This window comes from Engystomops pustulosus, chromosome 2 (assembly GCF_040894005.1).
Source record: "Engystomops pustulosus chromosome 2, aEngPut4.maternal, whole genome shotgun sequence".
In the NCBI taxonomy this organism is placed as follows: Eukaryota; Metazoa; Chordata; class Amphibia; order Anura; family Leptodactylidae; genus Engystomops; species Engystomops pustulosus.
This window is the reverse complement of record NC_092412.1, coordinates 37,912,688-37,940,334: the sequence shown is the minus strand read 5'-3', so window position 1 is coordinate 37,940,334 and position 27,647 is coordinate 37,912,688. Positions and strand designations below refer to the sequence as shown.

The following is a 27,647-nucleotide window of genomic DNA, read 5'->3' as shown; positions in this document are numbered from 1 at the left end:
CACTTATTAAAAGACAATTATTAGCAGACAAATAATAATCATTATTAGCCCAAATGAAACAAGAATGATAGAGACCCTAGAGCAGACAATTAATAATATATATAATAATAATGTTAATCCCAGAGCAGAAAACGATAATTATGGAGCTATAGATTAAACAAAAAATAATGAATTTCCCTAGGGTAGACAATAAGTAATGAGTCAGTCCCCAGTCCAGACTTAAAAAAAACCTCTCATCACTCCTCGTCTATTCCATGCACCGCACTCAATGTTCTTCTATGCTCCTCGCACGGCTTTGGGTCCTAAAATTAGCACATACAAGATAAAACCAGTATCATAGCCAAGAGAACAGCACCCAGGACATGAGAGGAGGATGGAGCATAGATCACATCTGACCGGTACTCATGCACCAAAGTTAGGGCACACAGTCATATCTTTTCCACACAGTCTTCCCCGAACCTAAACGGGTCCACTCATCCACAGTTATAACCAAATAATGAAAATAATTTACTTTATTTTTACTTTGTGAAACCTCCATCAGACCCCTCGTCGCTCCTGAGATTAATGGAACAGACGGCTGCTCATGACCATTCTGCTCCATTCATCTCTATGGAGCTGACGGAGATTGCCAAGCGCAATTTGGCTAAACTACTTCCTCCACCAGTGGACAGGAGTGGATTTGCGCCTAAATTTGGTTCATATTGTACAAGTTATAATTTTAAATCCAACAGTCTAATCTGGATCCATATGATAAATTTGGAGAAGCTGTCTGTCAGGATCCAGGGGTAGTGGACCCATTGTACCACCGCGAGCGGTGACGTAAGCCGTCACCTGGGAGTGGAATCTAAGTGGCACCTGGTTTTCATCAGAGCGGGTTGGTCTTGCTGCGGTGGGATACCACCAGGTTGCTCCACAGGCGTGACTTGATCGCGATGGTGACCAAGGCAAAGTACAGAATTGTAGAGCAGAAATGTGGTTGTGGACAGGCAGGAGATCAGGACAGGCAGCACAGGATCAGAGTCAGGGATGTAGCAGGAGGTCCCAACGGGAATGACACAGGTAGAATGGAAACGCTTTTTCAATGACATAGAGCACAAAGATCCGTCGGGTTTGCAGGCTGTTTATAGAACAAGGAAGGGCCAGCACCAATTAGCGCCACACTGGCCCTTTAAGTCACAGGAAGCCGGCACACACGGACTCCAGGAGACGGGGGCCCGCACACCAGACTGTGAGAGACAATATTGGAATGCGGTCAGGTAAGTCCCCCTGCCGCAGCCAGCTTGGGTGCACAATGTACCTGCGACCTGGGACATTGGTCGTAGGAGCACCCTTGACACTATCTAAAGAGGAGAAAGGTTGCACATTTGCCATATTTGACAGATTCATCAGTTTTGATAAATCTTCGAGACAAATGATGAATCTGCAATTATACATGCCACCATTACCCTTGAAAGTATTGCTAGTGTGTATACAAACTTATTTTTCACAGAAGCGTGCAAAAACAAAAAAGCAGCTCATGTAATACTTGTATTTTTGGATAGAGGGCAGCCCTAGTTGTTCACCTTCATGTTAGGTAGACATTCTGAACTAACACTCTCTACCTACCACATTGGGGGGCTATTCTAGCACTGTGAAGATGGGAACCCCCCCCCCCCCGACCATAAATAAGTAAATTAACTGCTGAAACATTTTTGATCTTTCTCTGTTCTCAAATAGTCTCTTTTTCTAAAACTGTTCAACGTGGGAAGATTAAGTGCCAGCAAAATTCGGAACGCTGGAACGTTGGATTGTGGCTCTGCATGATCCTAACACGACAACAGGACAAGCTTTTCATCATGGCTGAAAACAGATTGTGGTAACGTGCTCTTCTCACATTAACTAAGAGGCCACTGGAACCGAACACCGCGAGAGAAGGAATTCATGTCAATGTCTTTTAATGTGAGATCACAATGTGATAATCTATTCTGGATTGTGGTGAAACCGTGTGTCTGTGCACCAGCTCCCCAGTGTCCTATAATTCTATGAAACTTGGAAAAATAGGAATTTCATAACAGATGAATGTTGAAAAAGACATATTTATTACATTGCTATTAAGCTGAGGGAACTGGGATTCTTAGGAGAACAAAGACTTTAACTGTTATTGGGTTATGATCGAAGAGGTTAGGTTTTCATAGTCCTCATAGGGAGGATTATATTAAAAGCAACTGTCACACCTACTCTTTCTGATCAATGGGAACCTGCCCCTCCTATAGACTTCCCTTAGAACAAAGAATTGGTCATGTTCAAATTCAACATGGCCGATCCTTTTTCATCACCACGTACACTGAATAAGTTTCATACAGCCGATTCACAAGCTGTTACAGTGTGCAATGAGCACTTCCCCCCTCCCACTGTGTGCTGGAACTTCCACTGCTGCAGTGAGATTACATTATGCAAAGGGAGGGGGCATTGCAGAGGGTAAGGAGTCAGTGTAAAAGCCTATGGGGCACATGTATTATTGCATCTGCGCCCAAAAAATGCCGGGATTTTAATGCTTTTTGGCATAGAACTGTTGCAGATCATTTATAATGAATTTGTGCCAGAAAGAACAGATGTTTCCGACTCCTCCGTCTTTTTTTGGCGCAAGTGGGCGTGGCCTAACTTTTCCACATTAGCCATCACATTTATGTGTATTTTGTCTGCATTTTTTGGCACAAATTTAGGGGCACAATAGACCAGGAATAAAGTGGTCAGAGAGAAAAATTTAGGCGCAGTCCATGTAAGATTTGGGCGCCCACTTCATTTTTCTGGTGCACGACTGATTAGTTCCGCCTACCCATTAATTACTAACAGCCATGCACCACTTTAATACATTGGGCTGTGCTTTCCGGAGACTGATCTCCGATGCCGACAGTCGTGATGGCGCCATAATTAGTAAATCCCCTCCTATGAATCTGCAGCATGGAGGATGTGGTAATCTTCTTATATTTTTTTTATTCTGAAATCAACTTTTAAAATGATGCTAATTAGACAGAAGGGCTCTGGGGTGTTACAGTTACTGTTCCCACAGCCCTTCTGTTTAATTAGCATCATTTTAAAAGTTGATTTCAGAATAAAAAATATAAGGAGATTACCACAGTCACGGTGCCTGGATCTATGAGTAAGGCTGCATTCACACGGACATGTATTTCTCCAGTCCTGTATCTACAGGCTGTATTTCTGTATAAATACGTGACGTTTTTCATCCGTATGCAGCACGTATTTAACCCGTATTTTATACATGCCCATAGACTTTTAGGGCATACAGAACTGAAATACGGGAGAAAATAGGACATGCTCTATATTTTTATACGGCCAGTATACGGTACGTACACTCCAGTGTCAAAAACGGCAATATAAATGGTTGAACGTATTGTCCATTGAAATGAATGTGGCCGTATGTAACCTGTAAAAAAAGGGTACGTATACGGCCGTTTTTATACGTCCGTGTGAATGTAGCCTAGTGTTCCTGGTTTATCATGCCTGATTTTGAGAGCAGATTTCCTTCAAGTTGTCCGGGAACTATTCTTTTTGTTTACTGTCGGGCACTTGTACTTACCATAGTCTTTTCCTCCTGTGTGGCTCTTCCCATCATGGCTGGCCTGTGTTGGTATACAGAGTCTCAGCAGTGACATCATGTTGACAGCGTGCATAAGCTAAAGCTTCGTACAGGTCACAGCCAGAGGATCAGGGGCGTAACTTGAGGGGGTGCAGAGGTTGCAATCGCAACCGGCCCAAGATGATTTGGGGGCCCATAAGGTCTCACTTTCCCATATGAGAAAACTATTACTATAAACCATACATTATAGTCCGGGCCCTGGCACAAACTTTGCACTGGGGCCCATCAGCTTCAAGTTACGCCACTGCCCCTGTGTGTTATGCATATGTAGTGTATGTGTGGTTATGTCTGTGGAGTGTATATATGAAATATGTGTATTCTGAAGAATCACATGCGGTATGGAGCTGTCAGCGAGGGTTTAGGTGTATGGGTGCCCCATTTCTAAGTTCGCACCGGGGCCCACTAGGCTCTTGTTACGCCACTGCAGAGGATGTAGCTGACAGAGAAATTTCGCCAACAACAGATGGCAGCAATGATGGGAGGAGCTACACTGGACCAGAGGTAAGTCTAAGTTCTTACACTCTTGAAATAAATCATCATTTCTAGACAAATTCTTTCAAGAAGCACTAACTTGAGAAAATGTCTGAAAGAACGAATTTTGTCAGTCTTTACAGTTTAAGGCTTCAATCACACTTCGGGGAAAGGCGCCCGTGAGCTAGCCACAAAGACGACCGCTAGCTCTCGGCCACCATAGACAGGCGTTATGCATGGACACCATGGGCCGAGCACATTGATAGAGTTTTATCATAAATCTCTTAGAGCAGAGCGGTTCTAGTTGCCCATGACAACTAATCAGAGCTCAGCTTTCATTTTCCCACAGCTGAGCTCTGATTGGTTTCCATGGGTAACTAGAACAGTTTTAGCTCCGAAACTTGATGATAAATCTCCCCCATTGTGTCTCACCGCACTGTGTTTGAGCCGTGCAATCACTCCGCAATAAATTGAGCAGGTCCTATACCTGCCCTTAAATGGGGAGCAAACGCTCAGCTCATTATGGAGAAGGGAGGGGGTAGAAGCGCTCACCCATCCCCTCTCTTCCGGGCTTACAGCTCTCAGTACATGTCCGCTGTTGCTGCATGGAGCCTAAAGCTTTTCACGTAGTGATGTAGTCAGGTGGAGAAACATAATTCCATCTCACGTTCTACATCTCTTGGCAAGTTTTAAAAAAATTACAGTTATTTCTAACTTTTTTAAATTGCAATACCTTAAAAAATTCCTAATTTTCCTTCTGTGACCTTGTTTATGTTATGTACCATGTTATGAATAAGAAGAAAAGAACAGACTATTGATGAGGGAAATTCATTCGCTTCCGACTACTCAGCAAAGAGAGATCAACATGACATTAGGAAAAATTTTTTAAAAAGCAGCAGAGTCATCTCGAAAACTTAGTGCGAGTTGCTGGAAACCGTGAGTCACTGCGCAGTCCTTGAATTAGGAATTGAAAACAAAAAAATAAAAAGGTGAAGCTGGGACATGTAGTGCAGGTTTCCTTTTCTCAAAACCAGGAATGGATTGACATACAAGGTACTTTTCATTCAGGATTCACACATAATGGGCCACATTTATTAAAAGTGTCTGCGCCAGTTTTGTGTTGCGGCTGCAATGTGTCCGACAAGACAGAAATAAGGTTTATTACTGACGTGCGCCACAATTCTGCAGCATGAACAAAGAGCACCAAATAAATAAATGGTGCCCACTTCCCGAGCAGTGCGGGACAGTTGAGTCCCAAACACTTGTTCTAACTAGTTAAGAGCTGGCACTTACTCTCTTATGTTTACCATATACTCAGCCCCAACATAGGTCATTGCTGCAACTATTCACATCAGGCACTATAAAGATATGGTCCATTAGGAGGATTCATGCCCACTCGTGTTCAGCCTCTTGTAATTAGACTTTTATAATTACTTCTTCTCCACATTGTCTGGGTTGGTCCATTTCTTTTTCTGTGCCACACCACTCGGTATTTTATTGCATTCTAATGATATCCACAGGACAGTGCAATTTAATGCTGGCACCGATTGTGTTTATATTATTATTGTTTATGTGTCATTAATAAAGATTACATTTTATGCTCACTTTTCTAGTTTTGTCCTTTTTCCCCTTTGGTTAAGGGGTACCTTTGTTTTCAATGTAGTTACTATGGATTAAGTGACTAGGTGCGTTACTATATGGGGTGACCGAATAGAGGGGTATATATATGGCCTCGGCATATACATAGTGATGATCTCAATCCTGCCAAAAACCCTCCCACCTGTATCCAGCTTGTTGATTAAAGTGTCAGATTCATGTAGACCGTGGGGCAGTTTTGATTCATTTGGCGCCCTCTGCACACTCGACAGGCAAAACTGCATATAGAGTCAAAAAATACCACCATAGTCCATGTCATCTTGGTAGAATCTTTCTTCCATAAGGACGGAATTAGGCAAAAAAAAATGTATTATTGATTCTAAAGGTTTTTATTGTAGGCTACAAATACTTATGACCTGTTAGCTCATTAGATTGGTGGGGTCCAACACACCCCAACTTCCAGCTGTCCTGAGCAAATAGAACGGAGCAGCGAACAGACTCCCTTCTCAATGTAGTGGCTGAATCGTGTCAATGCAGCTTAGCTTCCATTCAGATTAAGGGTAATTCATCTGCAGTAAATGTGTCGGCCCACTATATAGAAAACAACTGCTATCATGTAGGGGAGTTGAGTGTTAGATCCCCACCAATATAATATTAAGGGCCTATCTTATTAAAATGTTATCCATAGATTTAGCTCGGAAAACTTCAATAGTTCAAAGAGATTCCTGTTCAGATATTGGGGCACATTTACTAAGGGCCACGCGCCAGTTTTCTGTTGGACTTGCACGTTCTTTTTAGCGCAAACCGTTTGTATGTGTATTTAAGAAGTGCACTATTCTTCATGCAACACAAATTTCTGCAGGGGGCGTTCTGGTGCTCAGTCGTATCGTGCGTCTATTTAACATCCAAAATCTGACAGAATTGTGTCGCACGGCCTATGTTAAAGGTGCACCAAAAATAAGTGGTGCACTCTGCCGGTGCAGTGCAGAGGGTGCCAGATTCATATAAAACAGGCACCAGAAATCCTGAATCTGGCGCCCTCAACACAGTACACAGGCAACTGCACATAGTACAGACTGCACTGTTATTATTAGCTGTTAGCTATTAGTAAATGTGCCCCATTGTGTTCACAGTAGGATTGGGGCTCCTGAGGCGGTCTACAAGTTACCTCTAAACCATATGAGAAGACCAATATCTAATGATGTGTAATAGTTGGGGAACAGGGGCTTCAAATGAGGGAATGTTTTGCACACAGATGTATTTATGTATGTATTTATATATGATTTATACCTCCTTGTCATTACATGAATAGTGAGTTAGTTAAACTAAATTGAGGAGTCAAATATTTCTTAGATTTGCTGCTCGTCCTGCATCGTCTGTGCAGCAGCAGGGACGCTGGCGACGTGAAGTCATCACGCCCAGCGTCCCGCACAGTAATAGACGCTCTGCAACAGAAATACATCGGCAGCGCCGAAGCTATTACGTTCTGTGAGGGTCCGCTTGCGGTGGCGCCCCCCTATTATCCACGACACACTGTAAGTGCGGCGCTCATCTCAATTACATCGGCAATGTATGCCGATGTATTTGAGTTTTCCTATCTTGCCAGTGTGTGCCGTGGGCCCCTCTGGGACCACTGGGGCCCCGTCACTTGCCCGGGTAAGCTGGATGCAGGCGCCGGCCATGTACTTATCCATATCGTAACTCAACTACTTGTCACGGCTAATTATTTAGGATATTACATTTCTCATATGAAACTTTGTGATTGAGGGTGATTTCTTAAGAGCGTCAGAGGATCTTCCTCTCCGTGGCAAGGAACAACAATAACAATTTTACGAGCAAATCATAGTGAAGACCAAAATACCGTCTACCCCCAGTCCTACAGTGCACCAAGATCCCATTCTCATCTTGTCCATTCTGAGGAGTTCTATTGAACTAGTAAATCCAGTAGACAGGCTTTGACTACATGCATGTGAGCTTACTTTTTGGTTGTGTACAAGCCCTGTTTCTACAGCTAGCACACACCCCATGTATTTCTGGGGGTTCATACGCGGCTTGGCTTTCTACGGCCCCTTCTGTGAGGCGACAGCCTGAGCCGCAAATTATCAAACAAGGTCTATTGCTGCCAGTGTATGTAGTATGTAGCAGCCTCCAGCATGAAAGTGGGGATCATACACCAAGGGACCGTTGTTTGTTGCCTGTGAAAAGCTTTAGGCCCCTTTCACACGAGTCTGATCAGCGTTCCATCAGAGTTTGATCAGTGAAAAACTGAGAGACATTTTCCATCAGTTTTCAGTCAGAGTTTGTTTAGTGTGTTGGTTTTTCATGCACTTCTTTTATCAGTTTTAGGCCTTCTGCAAAAAGTCGTTTTTTACTTACGGCTGCAAAGCATCAGCCCTATAGGACGAGTTTTAGGACTGTGTGTCAATAGTATTTTCCCCGTGCCTTCCCCATCTGGCCGAAAAGTAGGCCCATGTGTATTCCTTGTGTTATCGGTTTTGAGGGGAAAAAAAACCAAACAGGAGGTTGTTGCCTAGCAATTCATTGCCTCATAGACTTCTATGGGAGTGCAGAGCCGCAAACACAGCCAAGAACATGACCTGCTCTGAGTTTTTTCTCAGGGGCACTATGCTGAGACAAGGGGATTGAGGAATCCTCAACTGTGTGTATGAGCCCATACAAATACATAGCTCAGTAAAATACTCAGCAGATAAAACAATGGCCGTGTGTATGAGGCCTTACTGTATCATGCTGCTGGCTTCTTCCTAGCCTGAGATATAAGGGTTAATAGATATAGGAGGCTACATGTTATATCCTCTCAGCTTTTCCTGGCAGCACTCGGGGAATTTATATGAATCAGGACAGCATGATTGTAATTGGACGACCTGAAGCATATGATGAGCCACATGTTTGTGATATCACTACAGGTCCTACAGCCACTCCCAACAAGTCTCCTTTCGTCTCTAGATGTTCTATACGGTGTCCCGTGGTTACCAGAAAGCATGGTAAATTCAGAGTAGTCTGGGGGGACATGGTAATCGATTATTTTTGCTTAGTGCAGAGTTAGGCAAAAGTGTTTATACTTTACAGTTGTATTTTAATAAATTTCCCTATGCCCTTCCATGTATCTGTGCAATGAATGCATTTTGATGCGTCCCCATAGTCTTCTAATAGGGTATTTTTCCACACGTGTGTGTCTGTGAAAACCCATTCAATACATTTGGTTCATTGCAAGTGTGAAAGGGTTCTTAGTTTATCGGATCACAGTCATCCATGTACAATTGCCCGAACTTCCTATAGTAAAGCACATTTGCAATATTTTGGTTGAGCTGTGAATTTTTTGGCATGCAGTTTATGTAACCAATACCTACCAAATCAAAAACAACATAGGTACCATTGTGTCCAATTACACATTTCAGAACACTTTTAAATAAATATTTATTTCTATGCTTATTGCTTAAAAAATATTACAATATTTTTTTTTTTTTTTATCTTTTTCAAAAAACGTACCACACATTTCAAACTTGCCTATGAAGGATCCAGAATTTGTGATGTGCAGACAATTTTTTTGAAGCACAAAATAAACAAAAAGAACAAAGGTAAAAAAAACAAACAAAAAAAAAAAAAACAGAGAAAGAAAGAAAATAAATAAAAAGTATAATACTTTTCCCCTTGTCATTATTCTTAAAGATTTATTAGGTTCATTTTGCAAGTTATTTGGAATAAAAAAAAAAATAGGGTGCTAATGTTTTATGACAGTTCTCGCCAAAAGCAAATTTCAATAGACAGATGTTACATTGACCCCTAAGAAGGCTGCATTTTCAGGTAGAAGATATTGTGTGCACATAGAAATATTGTTACGTACAAGAGTTATCCAGTTAACCCGGGTCTTGTGTTATTATAACCACCACGTGTTATTCAAGCTTTAGCGAACATATGGGACTATCTGCAGCTGCTGTATTACATCCATTAGTCCCAGTAGCCATTATTACATAGCTGTGTGAAAAAAAGGCACCTACATTTTATTTTACTGCACAGAGCCTTTATCTATGACAAAACTTAAGATTATATCGTGCTCCTGGAACATTTGCCTAAAAAAAAATAAAAAAAAAAATAAAAACAACAATAATTTACCATCTGTTTTATAATATGTAATAAACAGGTAGATTATATATATGCATATATAGTAAACCTTAGGTGCCTTTCAGCAGCAGAGAAGTTTGAAGATGGTGAAGAAATCGGAAAGGACATATCCTTCGAGGTTACAGCATAAAAATTGGAAGCCTGGTATGATTTTTTTGTTTTTTGGATTAGACGCTAACAGTGGTGAAAGTGGATATTGGACATGTAAAGCTTTCAGCAAAAGCTGAAGGCTTGAAAAAAAATAGAAAATAAAAATAAATAATTCCAGTCTTCAAAATAATAAAAAAGGCGGAGTTTAAAACTCAAAACAAAAAGGGAAAGTGCAGACATGGTTTGCACAGTATTTGTACAACTCACAGTTTGTATATGATGTACACAAAAAAAAACAAAAAGAGACCATACAGAATTATTACGGGACGCTAAAACAGCAGGTCACTGGCCTCAAAAGCAAATTTACTGGGGTTATCCTAACAAATAAAAGTCCTGTCCATATGAAGGGTATATAGGAGTCTATGACAGGGGAAGGGAGTGGGGGGCTCTTTGCCATAGTGGGGATTCCATCGGAATTCATTAGAATTCTGGTGGGTAGGGGAGATTCATGTGCCTTCCCTGACAGAAAACATGATGCATCTCCTTCACGGACTGGCCACTCGACTCCCCATCCCAAGCCCAAAGTGGTGTGAGGGTCAGGGAAAAAGCAAAACTGGCAGAGAAGGCTTAATTTCTCTTTCCCCCATGTATCTACATATACTTAGTATATGTATCATATATATAGTAAAAGTGGCAGGCCGGGCATAGCCTAGCCTCCACTGCTCTGCTCCCTGTCCCGACAACCCCAAAGTGGCATGCGGGTAAAAACTGGCAGAGAAGGCATAATATTTACTCCCCCCCCATGTATATAAATTTTCTAGACCAGATCTGAACTTAGAGTTTTTTGCTATAGTCCAGCCCTGCTCCCCGCCCAATCCTTGCTCTGCCGAAAGAAGCATGCAGGTCGGGGACAAAGCAAAACTGCCTGGGAAGGCATAATGTATCTCCCCCCCCCCCCCCATGTATTTAAAATTTAGCGGTGGACGCTAAAGGGAAGATGTTTGAGAGGTCATCCATTCCCACAGAAACACGGATGTCTTTTGGGGGTCAAGAAGCCAAGCTTGTTTTTGAAAACAAGCAATTTACCGTACCATGTAGATGGGATTTATCAAGTCCTATCACCTATGCCGTTACTGAAAATCACTGCGGATGACCAGTAGCGAATCCATTCCCCGGCCTTAACATGACCTGCTGAATTAAAGTCACCGGATAATTCAGTATGATATTGCATAAGGTGGTTGTACAGAGTAATGGGCACAAAGTAGATTGTCACCAAGAGGGTCATATTATTTTTTCCATTTTTTTTTTCTTTTAATCCATGCACCTTAATAATAAACTTGCATGAATTTACCACAGGTTCACAATGGCCTTTAACAGATAATGTTTACAGAGCCTAAAGCTTCGAAAATGCCTATCTGGCCTGTACATATTTCATTAAAAATAAACTCTATATAATAAATAAATATATAAAATAAATATAATGTTGCCTTTGGAATTTCTATAAATAAATTTAAGTTTGTATAGTATTTTTTTTTTTACATTTTTGCTTCTTTTTTTTTTTTACAGTTTTTTTTCCTTTTCTAAGAGGTCTTTGATTTATGCTCGTTGGGATGGCACCCCATTGAGAAATTAACTGAAAAGTCACTTATTAATGTAAGACTGCACCCATCCATGCCTCTGTAAATGAGCGTACAACTTGAGCAGGCCTTCAGCCAAAAATCTTGATGAACCGGAGTATGGCAGCTATGCTGATATATGATGAAGTAAGGGGTGATCAAAAATTTAAAAGCATGTCTATTTTCCCAGCATGCATCAGGCCTCATTCCTTCTATATTTTTTTTTTTTAGCTCTTTGCCTTGTAATAGATCAAGCACTCATGGGCACAGCCTTTCCTCCAGGAGGACAATCCTTTAAGTGCAGAACAGAATTAGCATGTTCCATCCAAGCCTCCATCATATATTATGCATGCGACAAAGTTTGGCAACAGTGCAGCTGATGTGATGACCCAGCTAACCAATAAGAACCCATCGGTGAAACCTTTTTTTTAGATTTAATATAGTGGTTACTTTTTTAAGGGCTCGAGTGAAATAAACGTCTTTGTCAACTTTGGCTTAGTATATCTTTATAAAGTTCAGGAACTTTTTCTGGGTCCACAGGTCTAGGTAAAAAATGTGTAAATTTCTGATGCCGTTTAGTCCTATTCCCTTCTCTAGGAGTCCCATCTTTATTCAATGCTACATAGTATCGACGTCCAGTGTCCATGTGTTTATAGAGGTTCGATGAATACGTGTTGTACCAGTTTTCCTCAAATTGCTCTCGAAATACACACTCTTGGGTCAACTTCTCCTGGAAGGAAAAAATAAATAAATAAAGAAAAAGTCACTATAAAATTCAGTTAAAATCTGATCATATTATACATGTATTGTGGCATGAGAATCAACCTGGTGAAAACAAATGCTAAAATGATATGGTAAAGCTCCACTATGTCCTCTGCTGAGCGTACACTCAGAAAGGTAATGTAATGGTCCATATAAGCACCGTTAATGGTTGCTGTCAGAGTGAGGTAGAGGAACAGGACGATGTATTCAACTTTGAGTCTACAGTGGAATACGTCCTAGCCCTCAATTGTAAGGGTGAGTCGGGAATCAGCCCCTCCTATCTTTATAAAAGAGCCAAAAACCGTGATGCGAACCTAACCTTACTCTTAAAAGTTTTATGATCATTCAACACATGCTAACTATTACTATTCTATGGCTACTACTGTTCATACAATTGAGATTTTTTTGTTCTAACGTGATACATAATGAGTATACTTGATAAAAACCATCATAGAGACACCCATACTCCATGCAATAAAAATCAGTAATCTCCTGAAAGGTTTTGCCTGAACCCTTACAGACAAACAAGGCCCCCTGCTAGTAAATTAATCATGAATAAAGTGATATATTTACATTTCGAGAGGCAGTACATACTGTATGGGATCCTTACTGACGGGTGCTCCCGAGGCTTTTATAATATGTACTGATCACTGGCCTATTGCAGACATTTAATTATTTATCTGCATGGATGGTAAAATGCATTATTTAATATCAGCAGAGGAATCTCTTAACTGGGAATGACATGTACAGTGCTTGGAAGGCAAACAAAGAGCTCGCCCCTACCCCCATCACTCCACTTTATAAACCACAAAAGAAATATAAGAATTCTGTTATATAAACAGCAAAATGTTGTATTGTACAGGACTGGTTTAATAAGAAGCTCCTAAACCCAGTTATATAGAAAGGGCTTAGTATAGCGTCAATGTGTAGCTACTTTGCAGAAAATACAAGATTAATAGAAGTAGAAATTTCCAAAAAAAAAAAAAAAAAAAATACAATATATATATATATATATATATATATTTAGAGGTTTCCTGAAGGAGTCCAAAATATATAGGGTAAGTAAAACAGACTGGTTGGAGGGTCTCAACAAAGAAGAAAAAATACACACAAAAGAAATCTTCTCCAATCCCCGCCACCAAGATGCTGAATAGATCCCAATTCCCAGTAGTGGAAAAGCCGGTGGGTCACCCCTGCCATCTGTGATTGGCCATAAGAAATGCCTGAGATTTCATATGTAGGTAGCATCTGATCATAGTGTCAGAGGATTAGGGAATAAATTAAGTACAGTAGGTTAGGGCCTTCAATGGACCTATACAGAGAATTGAATACCTTCCAATATTGAACAGGATCAAAGGCATTTCCAGGTTACAGGACATGAATATATGGTAGGTGGGAGTGACACCAGGCTGAAACTGCACATTGGAGTTGGAACTCCATCCAAAGCTTTGTTACGGTTCAAAGGTATTCAAGCTCATCTGCTTAGAAAATGAATGAGCTGCAATATCTTAGATGACAGAGCCATCTGCTTCAAGTTCCGGCCACTAGAGGATGATGCGAGCAGCTGATCCGTGATGAAGAATAGGGTCAGACCGCAACAAATACTCATCTGGAAAACCACTGTAATCTGTTTGCAAGTTTTTGGAGTCTTCAAAAACATAGCGAGACCAAACAAACTCCAGGTAGATATTGTTCTTGGTCAGGAACCCAGTGGTACCAAAAGTACTAATCACTAAGCCATCACATGTCTTTCCGTAGTGCAACACAATGGGGGTCATTAACTTACTCGGTCCTGTTGCGATACAGCGGCGCGTTCTCCGACATGGATTTGGGTCTTCCGACGATTCACTAAGGTCGTGCGCCTGATGTCCACCAGGTGTCGCTGCTGCGCTGAAGTCCGCTGGAGTTCACCAACCTATTCCCGATGCATTTGAGTGATTGATTTTGCGACACAATTAGTTTTTTTTAATTCCGCAGTTTTTCCTGAATCCATTGGGTTTTCCGACAGCCACGCCCCCCATTTTCTGTCGCGTGAAAGCCGGCGCCGATGCGCCACAATCCAATCGTGTGCGACAAAATCCCGGGACAATTTGGCGCAAATCGGAAAAATTCAGGAAACCCGGTGGAAAAAAGCGATTCGGACCCTTAGTAAATGTGCCCCATTGTCTCTGATACAAGGGTAGCCTCATAGCCTCAATGGCTCTACAACATGGTCAGCCAGTATAACTATAACAAATAAAGACAATATATATGTAAATTCTCCTGCGCTTCTTCTTTACATACCCTCTGCAAGTAAACAGCGTCCATCAACAAGTCCATTTCTACTCCTTGCCGAGTCTTCTGTACTATTAATATCTTGAAGGGGACCTTACTAAAATCTAGTTATTTATGCATGCACCCTTGATGGAGACTCTCAGAACCATTTCAGAGCTCCTATGGATCTAAAGTAAAGTAAAATAGTATCCAAAATCTGGAAACCACGGGAGAAAGGGGTAGGTTCAACAAAGGTGATATGTGTTTTTATAAAATGAAATTTATCGACCAACTCTTCTAATATCACACCTAAAACAAGAAATAGGAGGCGTAAAACTGAGTTCTATGCATTACGAAGGCGATTTTATTTTGTAGTCCCTTTATTTGAACAATGTGTTTTGTGGATTTCTGTGCTTGTTGGCAGGCTGCAGTAATAAATACATGGGTGGGAAAAGAAAAATGTATTTATATACTTTTTTGCATTTTGCGACAAGTAGAACTTTGCCGGCTAACACAATGGAACGTTTAATTTTGTATCCTGGGTCACAATACAGTCATTGTTCAGAATTTGGAACATTGAGGAGATGCCTGAAATTACTAGGCCTCTTCCTAGACTAGAAATATTGACAGATCCCTAATGTCAAATGATTTCCCAGCATACACATTGTTGTTGTGTCTCTATGTTTTTGCCAACTTTATGGCTTTAACATTTTTGTTTCTTTATTACATTTTAAAAACCACAGATTATTGTACAATGGTTAACTTCATTCACACAGAAAAAAAACTTAAATCAGCAGATAAGTAGCTTCAAACTCTGTGACCTGCGGTGGAGTCTTCTATCTAGCCAGTAAAGATATCATACATCTTCAGATATGATTTCAGAAAATTGAATTTTAAAGGTGGGGTAGCCAAGTGGCCAATGGTTCAAGAGTTTTTTGAATTTTTGGGTACCTTATTCTTGGCTTGTGAAACTTTTAGAGGCCAATTTTACTTACAATGTCTAAAGAGTCATGAAGACAACCTTTTCTGACATGTCTTATTGGGCTATATGAATGTCACTTTAAAAGATCTTTTTATGTGTCTTTTGGATATAATCTCCCCACCATGGCATGACTGTATGGTTGGCCACTTATTTAAGAAATGCCCATAGATTTCTTTCCTAAATGTGGACAATTATGAACTTTGTGGCCAAATATCACATGTAAACAATAAGGAGATTATTGGATGTGATGGCCAACAATAGACTGTCTATAAAATAAAATCACGTATGTTAGGTTTGAATTTTTTACTGGTTGATGGCAGGAGTTAGCCATGTATGGCAGCATCCAGATAATACCGATTAGTCACTACTTTGCACAACCCTGTTTTTGGATTTTGTTGTTTTTTGCTTTCCGGTCTGCCTGTCAAGCCTATTTGGGACAAGTTAACAGTCAGACCTTTGGACTAAAAATATGATATAATGGATGGTTACGTAACCTCATTTTTACAGCTACTACAAGGATTAGTTCATGATCTAGAGGACCTGATGAGTTTTTGTATTACATAGATAACCTCATCACGAAGGAAACCTAAACGTAAAGCGCATGAAGGCTTCATGGAGAGAAAGCCTAGGTCAGATCTAAACCCAAAGTTAACCAGCAAGAGGCTTGGCATGAGAATCATTCCTTACTGTGAACCATTAAAATTCCAACCCACACAAAAATGTACCTCCTGTCACACCATCCCGTACACATGTAAATACTACAGCAGGAAACTGGTAGTGGTCATTGAAATTATTTCCTCATCATTGCCTTCTACAGAAATGTGTTAAGAGTTCTTTGTAGTAACCAACACCTAAGTATTATTCATTGCTTGACAATGCTGCGTTCACACCATATGCGATGATCGAGGTGATCTGTTGAGTATTCACATAGGTGTGCGAAAGCTACTGTTCCCTGAAACAACTTCACACATACCATTCACATTATAATTTAGAAGAAGGATGTGCTGAAAAATGTTGGATGGGACCTGGAGAAATCAGTCGTAATCTGCATGAGAAACCAATAGAAAAAGTGTACAAGTCTCTTGTTGTAAAGTCATTTCAAAGACATTTCAGGGGATGGACAGTAGAGTACTTTTCTCCAGAGCAAAACTTATTGTAACCACAATATACTCTAAGACTCAGCAATTATACAAAAAAGCTGTAAAACTGGATGACCAACAGCAATATCACCCATTCTCGCCAGGCATCTCATCGATATTGAATTTTAGGGTGTTGGGGGACATATGTGATGGTGGCATTTCTCCTGGTTAGTCAAAACAGGATCAGACTGCCTGATCCTCATCTCCCCCGACATTGGATGAAGAGTTGGGAGTCCCTGTACACATGAGATGGTTGACTGAAACTACCAGAATTGGCGATCCTTATCTAATTTGCATGACTAATGTAATAGATGGGATCACCCTCTTTTTTCCTATAGATTTCATGCTCCTTGTCAGACAGACTATGCTTATAAACCAAAAGAAGATAGCTGCATTCCTCTAAAATAAGCCAAAGAAATTTTTTGGCATTTTAGAATCTCAAAGGAATCCATGCTTCCGATTCAATATACGGTAATATAAACAGATATAAATGGAAAATTAAAGGAAGGAAGGTTTCTAAACAAGACTGTAGTAGTGCTCTATAGACTTGAGAACCAAACTTGGAATTCACCTCTACCCACCAAAGTAGAGCCCCACTGGATATAATGGGGGAGATCTACCACCTTGTCTGGTTTCTTATACTGCTTTAGGATGCTTTTAATTCTCAGTTGGGACGTTTTGGTCTCAATTAGGGCCTAAAAGTCCAAACAGCAGTACAAGAAACCAGACAACATGGTGATTGCCTCTCGTTCTGATGGACCCAACCTGTTCATGTATCACTTTGTCTATCAATGACCGATATGTAATGCTGCAGATTTATAGCCATGGAGAGTCTGCCACTGATATAGTTTAAGAGGTTGGACCTGTGCACCTACATATAACAATGGGTTGAACCTACCTATCGTCTTAAGTGTACGAGAGTGCCCTAACGCTTGAATTTCCATTTCCATCGGGGATAATCAAGTCTAAGATGTTACGGTCAATGCATTGGGTACACATACATACATTATACATAGCTTTGGGTAATTGGTAGAATGAGCACAGGGCCCAAAAATAAAACTGCAAAACAATCTATATAAAATGTATTTAGATATACAGATTTCAAGACTATACACTCTACATAATCTACAAGATGCACCCTACATAATCTACAAACATATCTCCCTCATTCACGTATATCACTGTGAAATTATTTTCTTTGGCAATGCCAATGGCCATGTTGTCCCGAAAGTAGTGGGCATTCATGGGCATTCAATAGAGGGATGGGTAGAGAGTGCTATGTTGGCAGATCCTTTTCTGCGGGCCTGTGTGATCTCTCACGGTGTCCTCCAACAGAAAGGTTATGTCAGATGCGTATTGCTTCAATGCTCTGTGTTGTTCTGGGTAGCGCTGTCCTTACACACTTTGTTGTGAAAGCCCTCAGGTTACTTTATTATGCAAGTTCTGCTTCCCTTTCTGACCAGGCCTTAAGCTGTCTCACCCTTAGGACATTATCAGGCACATGAATGAAGATCTGTATGCAGAGGAATACCAGCGGGGGACTGACAGGTTTGATTTATGGTGGACTTCTTACAATGCTGTGTATTCTTGTGCGGTTCAATTCGTTTTGGAGCACACATCTGACTTTTGTACATCTATCACACATTAACTCATCCAACAACACAATCCAATGACAACCCCCCCCCCTCCCTTAAATTTAGACATCATTTCGCTCTCAATCTGCCCGAAATCTTCACAGAAAAAAAATCTAAATTTCAATGGAAATTTACAATGGAATTTTTTTTCTTTTACAATTTTGGGTTAATTTCATTCAGTATTCCTATGTATTCCTATGGTTTCTTTTTCTTTAGTTTTCTATATTTTTTTGCAGTTTCCCCATTGACATAATGATTTTTTTTTCCACCTCATGATGTGGATAATTTTTTTTTTTTTATAGACAAACATTCTCAAAAGAATTATAGCATAAAAGTTCAGCCCCCTCCGTATTAGTAGGTATTTTAAGTGATATGAAAATTACATATGTGTATGACAAATGGGAAAGAAATTGAAGAACTTACCGACCCATACAGTTCCCCTTTCTCATTCATTCCTAGGTACAGTCCACTGTCGACACCTCGAATGCTGACTAGACCCACAGCTATACTTATAAATTCCAGGATTCCTATAAAAAATGTGAAAAATGTAAAAAAGTTAAAGGTCAGTTTGGTTAAATACAACTAGTCATATATAAATATAATAACTAATCAGTAGGACAATGCTTTCCCTATGTGCTCCCCTCAGGTTTGTGGAGTTGATAAGCCAAACTTCAAACCCTCTATTATTCTGCTTTCTAACTTGGCTTGCAACTTTCGAAACGAGTCATGTCTTATAATTACTCTTTTTTTTCTTTTTTTTTTTTTACAAATTTTGTGAAAATTTTACTTATACTTATAGGATTATACAATTTCTTTATATCCCTAAATTCATATTGGGCGTAAAAATCCAAAGTTGAGAATGCAAATAAAAAAGGATTATAAAAACTAAAAAAATTTCTACTGATTCCATCTAAATAGGTCTAATGTTCCTTAAATGGAATTAGAATAATGGCCATAATGCTGATATAGCACAGGTGTGGTGTCTCCATAGGGTCTTGGGAACCAGGGTTGTATTATAACATCTTATAACTAACATTTAAAGTTTAGGAGGACTATGAATGTGAAGGTAAGGACCACATTTTGGAAATCCTCCTTAAATTTCAGCATGTACTTCATCTACTATTCAAAAAAACATTAGTCATGTTGCCACCTTATGCCTATCTGTCTACTGCCCCTTTCAGCCTTCATGATCTGAGCCATAAAACTGCTTCCTCTGTCAACTAATGTCTATCACACACCCTTTGTTGTGTAAAGCAGCCACTTCCCAGACTCCAGAGTAGCTACTGTTGATCTCCCGTATGCAAATGCTTGTCACAACCCGAAAAAGTAAAAGATCTATTCTGGTCAAGGTTTTTGGACGTGAACCATTTTATCGAGTTGAAGGAGGATGGTAAAATGAAACAGTGGAAACAGAAAGATGAAAAACTCAAATATGCAATGAGTATATAAAAGCTAAAATAAAAGCTACTTATTTTGAGAAAGAAAGATTAGATATAGGATATAGAGAGAAAGATTGATAGACAAGATATAAATAGATAGGCATTATAGAGAGGAAGATTGATCGATCGATAGAAAATAGATCAATAGATATGATATCGATAGACATTTCAACAGTAGTTACCAGCTTTGTTACATTTCCAAGATATTATCTGGAATTCCAGGCTTAACAAGGAGTTAATTTTTCCCAAGACACTAAGAGAATGATGCATTGCAGATAGCAGACTAGTGTCACAGCAATAAAACCAGCGGCACACTGCACCCATCCCTGAAATCCCTCCTTACATCATGTTGTGACTGTGCAGTAAAAACGCTTCTATTTTTAATCCCGGTGAATTAGCACATAATACATTAATACAACGGAATTCATTTTATGTCCTGGAAAGACAATACGACCGAGATTTGGAAATCTAAGGAAGGAATCCTGACTCTCCCCTTAGTAAATGAACAACAAGCCCCAGCAAGTTCACCAGAAATATCTGAGATTTTACTATTAGGGCAACAAGTTTTCATACTACATTTGTAGCCTTAGATTCTAAACTAAAACTCTGTAACACAAATTGGTAAATAGCGTTACAAACATATTCAACCATATTCACACATCAAAAGGCGCAAAATACCTAAGGATTTCCTCAGATCAAAGCAACCTCCAACAAACAATTTGGGATATATATTCCAGATTAGAACTGGTGCCAAACTGATATCTCAGCAGGATAGTGGAAAATGGTTTGTTGCATACGGTGGCTCCACATCTTAATGGGGTTATATCAAGAAAGAAAATTATCCCCTATCCACACGACAAGGCATAACAGGATGATCAGTGAGGGTCCAAGTGCTGGGACCCCCAGGGATCACAAGAATGGTTCCCCCATTGGAGAACATGAGTCTGGATCTCACTTGGCAGCAGGTCCAGCATGTGTCCTGACTCTCCATCCACCAGTATAAGAGTGGTGGAAATTCCTAAGCACAGCGTTTAGCTTTCTCCAGCTCACTTATTACCCCAGTACTGTACTGCAATTTCCGACACTCTCATACAATTGAATGGAGTGGCAGGACACATGTTCGGCCTGCCACTCTACCCAATAGAGAGACCTGGATCCAGTCTCTGGATTCCTGGGGTCAATTCTTGTGATCAGTCTTTTACCGATTATCTGGTGATCTCCCATCCTGTGGAACCCTTGTTTGATTATGTATTATATGGTAGCCAAATGACAACGCTTTGATTAGCACCAGTCAAATATCCTAGGATGAGCTACCAAATCATAGAGGTTCACTAAAGGACATTTCAATCACACCCCTCTTACACTTTATTACAGTATTACCATTTAGCTTGCATCATGAAGTCTGTCCCGATATGAGACTTCACTTTCTATGCCATTAATTCAACCCCCCACCAAGGAAAAATGGAACGTTTTTGCAACTTTTAAAAAGGTTGCGGTTGAAAATTGTGACTAACCATGCCCGCCTGGCAAGTGGTGTAAATATGCAAAAAGCCACAAAATTGAACAACACAACTACATAGATATGAAGAGAATAGTGGTACCTTGGATCACAAGCATAATTAGTTCCAGGGACATGCTTAGAATCCAAATAATTCGCATATTACAGCAAGTTTTCCCATCGGGAATTATTGACACCCAAACAATTGGTTCCACAATGACCGAATACCTTGGATCACAAGCTGAATTTTTGCTCGGTATCCAAAAAGCTTGCATATCAAAGCAATTTTTCCCAAGAGGAATCATTGAAACCCAGACAATTGGTTTTACAGAGAACAAATACCTTAAATCATGAGCAGAATATATGTTTGTAATCCAAATTGTTTGTATATCAAAGCAAGTATTCCTATAGGAAATCATTAAAATTCGGACAACTGGTTCCACAATGACTGCATTGAATTACAATCAGAAATCGTGCTAGGAATCCAAATTGCTCATATATCAAAGAAGCAGATGATTCTTTCCACACCCCAAAAGTATTAAGTCATGTGTAGCATAACATCTAGCCCCTACTTATTCAATATTTTTTGAGAGAGGGAGGTAGAGTACAGTAGCGGGTGGGGAGGGCTCACATAATGCTTGTATTACAATATTTTGCTTGTCAACCAGATTATAATTTTGTAAAAAGCAAATGCTTGAAGATCCAAGGTGTAAATTTATAACCAACAACTACAGCGAAGAGGGCATCAGAAAGACTCATGGTTACCCACAATAGTTAATAGGGCTATCCAATAGCTGCATGCATTGTTAGCAGTGAAATGGGATTGGGGAGAAGTATTTGCAAAAAATGTTCCTACTCTATGGGTTCCTACAGATGTGATCAGCAGATGAAAAGCATTACACTTATGCTATACAAATCACTAGGTGCTTCTAGTTTTCATATATGAGATCACTGCAGGGAAATAATGTAGGCATCAAAAGAAGTATACACGTGGCGCCGCCCTTGGAGCTGTTCGGCAGCCAATCCGGCAATATGTCCAGGTTGCACCAGAACTCTGAACTCAAATGGAAACTTTGGGTCCTTCTCTACTTATAAAATGCCCTGCACAATGGAGGTTTTACTAGTTGATATTGAAAGTTGGTAGACTTGGACTCAAGCCAGTTGCCCAACAATGAGTATGGTCCGAGAAAACTGTTCTGTATGCTGGAGGGATTTTCTTGAAGCTTCTATCACTGGACTGAATGGAAAATTCAATTCACTAATACGAGGTTCGGTCCGGGAAATTTCCTATAGAACACGGAGCGTTTTTCTCAGCCCAAACTCACACCTGGGCAACAGGTCTTACAAATTAGATTTATTTTGGTCTTCCCAACATCTGACTTCCAAAATACTTCTAAATGAAGACACCAAGAGGTAAGAAGTAGCTTACACTTGCTCCACGCTGAGAACACGTGCCCACTTGGCCAACCACAACATTCATATGTATAGGGGGCGAGATTCAGAATAACAAATATTTGGCTTGCAGATAATTATAGAGAGAATCCTACATTCCTCATATCCAAATATCCAAAAACTAAATTAAATCTGATACAGTAAATTCTATATACAAAGACCCGCAAGAAGTATAAAATAAATAATTGACAAGATGGTCAACGCTACAATAGGTTTGCAGAGCAATCAAATCCCAATTACAATGGAAGTCACAAGACAGAGGATTCATTCAATATGGGGGGCTAGCCTGCAGCCAGTATAGCCGCACAATGACTGCTACATGTGCATAGGAAGCGCACAACTGGGGCATGTTAGGTGTGTGAAGTGTGGCAAATGTATTGACACAACTTGACCCTATTTGCCAAGAGCAATTTTCCAATCTGACTTCACAACACTTCAGAATCCTTCATTGTCAACACTTCACCTTTCATTCCTGTCGTCTCATAAATGATTCATGGGCTTTGCACATTTTATCTAAGAGCCTGAGACGCATCTGAGCGGCGCTGTGATTCCAGCTCCGTGCACACACAGCCTCCGAATCCATTATATCCCAAATGATTGGATACTGTGTCTGCACCTCATATGCCAAACCCTACAAAGAGGCTGGTGACCACACTAAAATATACACCAGGCCCATCCAAATATACCCCACCACCACCACCACCAACATACACTGTATGGAGGCAATATCTGCCCACGATTTATAGCAGCTGATTAATATTTCAGATGGGAGACAATGCAGGAAGTAGAATATTCATGACTTGTATTACAGGATTCACTACTAGAAACTTACAAGAGGATTATTTTCCTCATCCTTGAGCAAAAATTTTTCTTGAAGTCTCACTCCCTCCCGAATCATTCATATCCTGATGGAATTAACCATCTTTTCCAGTGTTATACCCAAATATTTATAGAACATAAGCAAATCATACAACAATATAATCAAATAATAATAATAATAACTAATTGTGTTATAATCTAGTATATAATAATAAAAGCAAACAATATCATATTTATTCAATGCTGAAAGTTGATTATAAGGTCAAAGTCGGCAGAACCAACTAATTTTGGTGGGACAGGGGTATCCACATTCTCCATTAATGGAGTGGAAGTTTTATGAATTCCTGATACTTTTACTTTATAGGTCATAATTGTTTGGCAGTGTGTTATAAATCTGTACAACTTCTGAGCTATAAGGGATTATAGTACAACACTTAATAGATGTGAATGGGCTGTTCCACTAGGTAACACAGAGGCAGAGTTATTCTTTATGTAAATGGTCTATGAAAACAAAAGCAGTCACGTTCTGCCAAATCAGTATAGCAGAGGTTGTCTATCATAAGAATTGTTTCTAGGTGGGAGTAATAAGTTGCAAGACAGCATGTTATAGAGCAGATTGTACATAGGCAGCATGTTATAGAGCAGATTGTACATAGGCAGCATGTTATAGAGCAGGAGGAGCTGATCATATTATACATAGTGTCCTATCTGCAGGCAGCATGTTATAGAGCAGAAGGAGCTGATAAGATTATACATAATGTCCTATCTGCAGGCAGCATGTTATAGAGCAGGAGGAGCTGAGCAGATTATACATAGTGTCCTATCTGCAGGCAGCATGTTATAGAGCAGATTGTACATAGTGTCCCATCTGCAGGCAGCATGTTCAGGAGTAGGAGGAGCTGAGCAGATTATACATAGTGCTCTATCTGAAGGTGGATTGTTATAGAGCAGGACTTGTGTCTTGCGAATTGAAAAACCTGCTAAATAATAATAATAATAATTTATATAGCGCCATCATATTCCCTAGCACTTAAATTGTTCTTGGTTTAGCAGTCGGTCAGTTTGGTGACACATTTCCATCTAAGAGCATTCTTACACACAAAGATAGCAGCCAGTCACCTAGTAGGACCACCCACTGGACTCCTTAGGCCAAAATAAGCAGATATGTAACCAGTTTAATGAATCTTTCCCCAAAAGCCATACACTATTCAGCTTCACTCCACTGCTCCCGGTTTTAGTTCACAAGACAATCTCACACAATACCAAGAAAGTATTTGCATATTTGCCACCTTAGTTACAAGAATAGATTTTTAAGGATAATAAAAATGAAGAATAAAAGGTTTGCCTACAAGAACTAGAATTACAGTCAAGATTGTATTTTTGACAGCTCGTTCTTAATTTAATTGACCTTCATAAGGTCAACACCTACAAGAATCAAATTTTCTAGGATCGGTAATTGTAATGTTCCTACTACTGATATATAGGGCGTCTCTCCGGCGCTCTCTGTATTCCTGATGTGTTCTCCTCTTTGCCCTTTAGCAACGTGAAGCTTGCTTGCGCCTACAAATGAAAGATTCACTTTTTAGTAGAAGGTGAAGCAGATTTTCGAGGATTTGTCAATTTATACTCCTTTGTTTAAGGAGCGGCCTGTCGGTCCAGCACTTGCCGCAGCCTGCGTTCATGTGTTACAAGAATATAACTCACTTCCATATTACTGGGTCCACCGTCTCCCGAGTCTCATAAAAAAGCACTTACATGGATTTTTGCACAATTAATTTTGAATCTCTTACAAAATAGACTATGCACTAATCAATACCAGCCATGTGCTGCATAAATCTAATAAAGCAGGGGTTAAATCTCCGGGGAACAACATGTGCAGCTCAAAAACAAAAGCGGGGAAGAAATGGAGGGATGCACTCCTCATATTGGTCTATGCATTATTTAAGGTTATATACATGCTCCGTCCAAGAGCACAAGAGCAGCTCATGTAACTCTAGAGATAAAAGGGAAAAAAATACAAACCAGAAACAATATAAATATATGTTTATAGATTTTCTTAATTGTATTAGTACTGTATAATGTTTTATAATTTGTACATAACAACTTGTGTTGTCTGATCTTCTATCTAGGTTTTTCTCTTGAAATAAAAGTGGTCCCATTGAGGTATAATGGAGTTATAAATATTAAATAAATGATAATAAATATCAGATATTAGATCTCCAAGAATAAGTTACCATTTTTAATATATATATACATATATTATATACACATACATATATACACAAACACACAAATACATTTATATATACACACATTCATACACACACTGTATATACAGGCAGTCCCGGGGTTATGTACAAGATTATGTACGAGGTTCTGTGGGTTTGTTCTTAAGTTGAACTTGTATGCAAGTCGGAACTGTATATTTTATAATTGTAGCACCAGTCCAAATTTTTTTTGGTCTCTGTGACAATTGGATTATAGGGGACCGCCTGTAAAATAAATTATGTACACACAAACTCACACTTTGTGAAGACTTCCCAATTTAGCTCATTAGAGGCAGCTTCCATAAAATATAATATAATATAATACAAGAAAATAATTAAAAAAAAAGGTTACTGAGAAAACCAAATACCTAAAAAAATTGACTTGCCATTTTAATGAAATGCACTCTATTTATCATTTGTAGGTAACTAATAATAGATTATTAATATACATTTTAATACATATTACACATAATATTATCATTATTATTAATACTTTAGGAATAAAAACGGCAAAAAGTGGTGAATTTGTTGGAGACTTAATCATTTACCACCTGACGATATGGATGATTAGAATCATTACCAAGAAAAAAAAAAAAAAAACTATTGCTACAAAATTCACTGGTAATAAAAAAGGCAAGACAGTTCAGTTGTGACTCTCATTGCACCTTGCTTCAACCCAATCAGGCAAGTGGGTAAATTAGTTGGGAGAAGTATCAGTATCAAAACTGAAAAGCCAAATTTATAAAAAATAAATAATATGTTTATGTTCATATATTTATAGATATCCATGCATGTGTGTGTATGTATTTGTGTGTATCTATGTGTGTGTATATGCATTTGTGTGTTTATGTATGTATGTGTATATAAGTGTATGTATATTTGTGTGTATATATAAATGTATATCTATGTGTGTGTATATGTATATCTATGTGTGTATATGTACTGTATTTGTGTATATATATATATATATATATATATATATATATAGTTTTTTGTACATATGTGTATCTATGTGTGTATATATGCATATCTATGTGTGTGCATATGTATTTGTGTGTATATATGTATTTGTATGTATATATGTGTATATGTGTGTTTATGTATTTGTGTGTGTGTGCGCGCGTGTATAGATGGATAGATCTATAGATATTGAACAGCGCAGGCCAAAATCCTTTGAAATTCCTCTTCCATTTACCAATGTTTCACAAGTAACTGATTTTCTGGCCTTTCCTTTGCCTCCTGTTGTCCTTTTGTTCCTCGATTTGTGCTGCCTGTGGACCACACACTGATCTCCAAATGTCTCACAAATAATGGAATCCATACGGGCAGAGGCAGGGAGCGCAGCTCTTCTCCGCTTAGTATGACTCGCTCATGCAAATATCTTCAATATGTTATCCCTGGATAACGCCGCATGTCACTTTCACTTTTCTTTACAAGCCACACCAAGCCATTGTTAACCTGTTTGGGAGCAAAGACTGCAGATGCTCCTCAGTGTACACAATGCAAGGACCTCCTCAGTACCTGCAGTGCCCATCTAAGCAGCTATGGATTCGGCTGCAATGTTAAAGGGACGCTCCATCATTTCAAGTTTTATTTTCTATATAAGCATGGAATTGTTTCCTGTGTATAAAGTAATACCCTACACTTCCCTGCTTGGAAAGTACATTGGGAATGTGATTTCCGATACCTGGTGCTGATCATGAGCCATTTCTAAGCCATTTGTGCCTTTTAAAAATATCAACATTTAGAATGATGTGGGACTCCTACACCTCCGTTTCCATTGACCATATATATATATATAGTGTGCTACTTTAGGGAGTAGGACAAACCCACTTTTTGTGAAGTGGACACT

The 27,647-nt window shown here is 39.4% G+C and overlaps 1 protein-coding gene across 2 annotated transcripts in view; it reads right to left on the bottom strand.

The window, feature by feature from the left end:
- Positions 1–9,955: 9,955 nt before the first annotated feature.
- The window catches only part of FGF9 (fibroblast growth factor 9), a 32,751-nt gene continuing 15,059 nt past the window's right edge, over positions 9,956–27,647 (bottom strand). For both annotated transcript variants that reach the window (XM_072134297.1, XM_072134298.1), the window contains exons 2-3: positions 18,744–18,847; positions 9,956–12,280 (exon numbers count right to left, since the gene is read on the bottom strand). In XM_072134297.1, the coding sequence (XP_071990398.1) occupies positions 12,035–12,280; positions 18,744–18,847 (350 nt within the window). In that variant the 3' untranslated portion in view covers positions 9,956–12,034. The remainder of the gene's footprint in view (positions 12,281–18,743; positions 18,848–27,647) is intronic.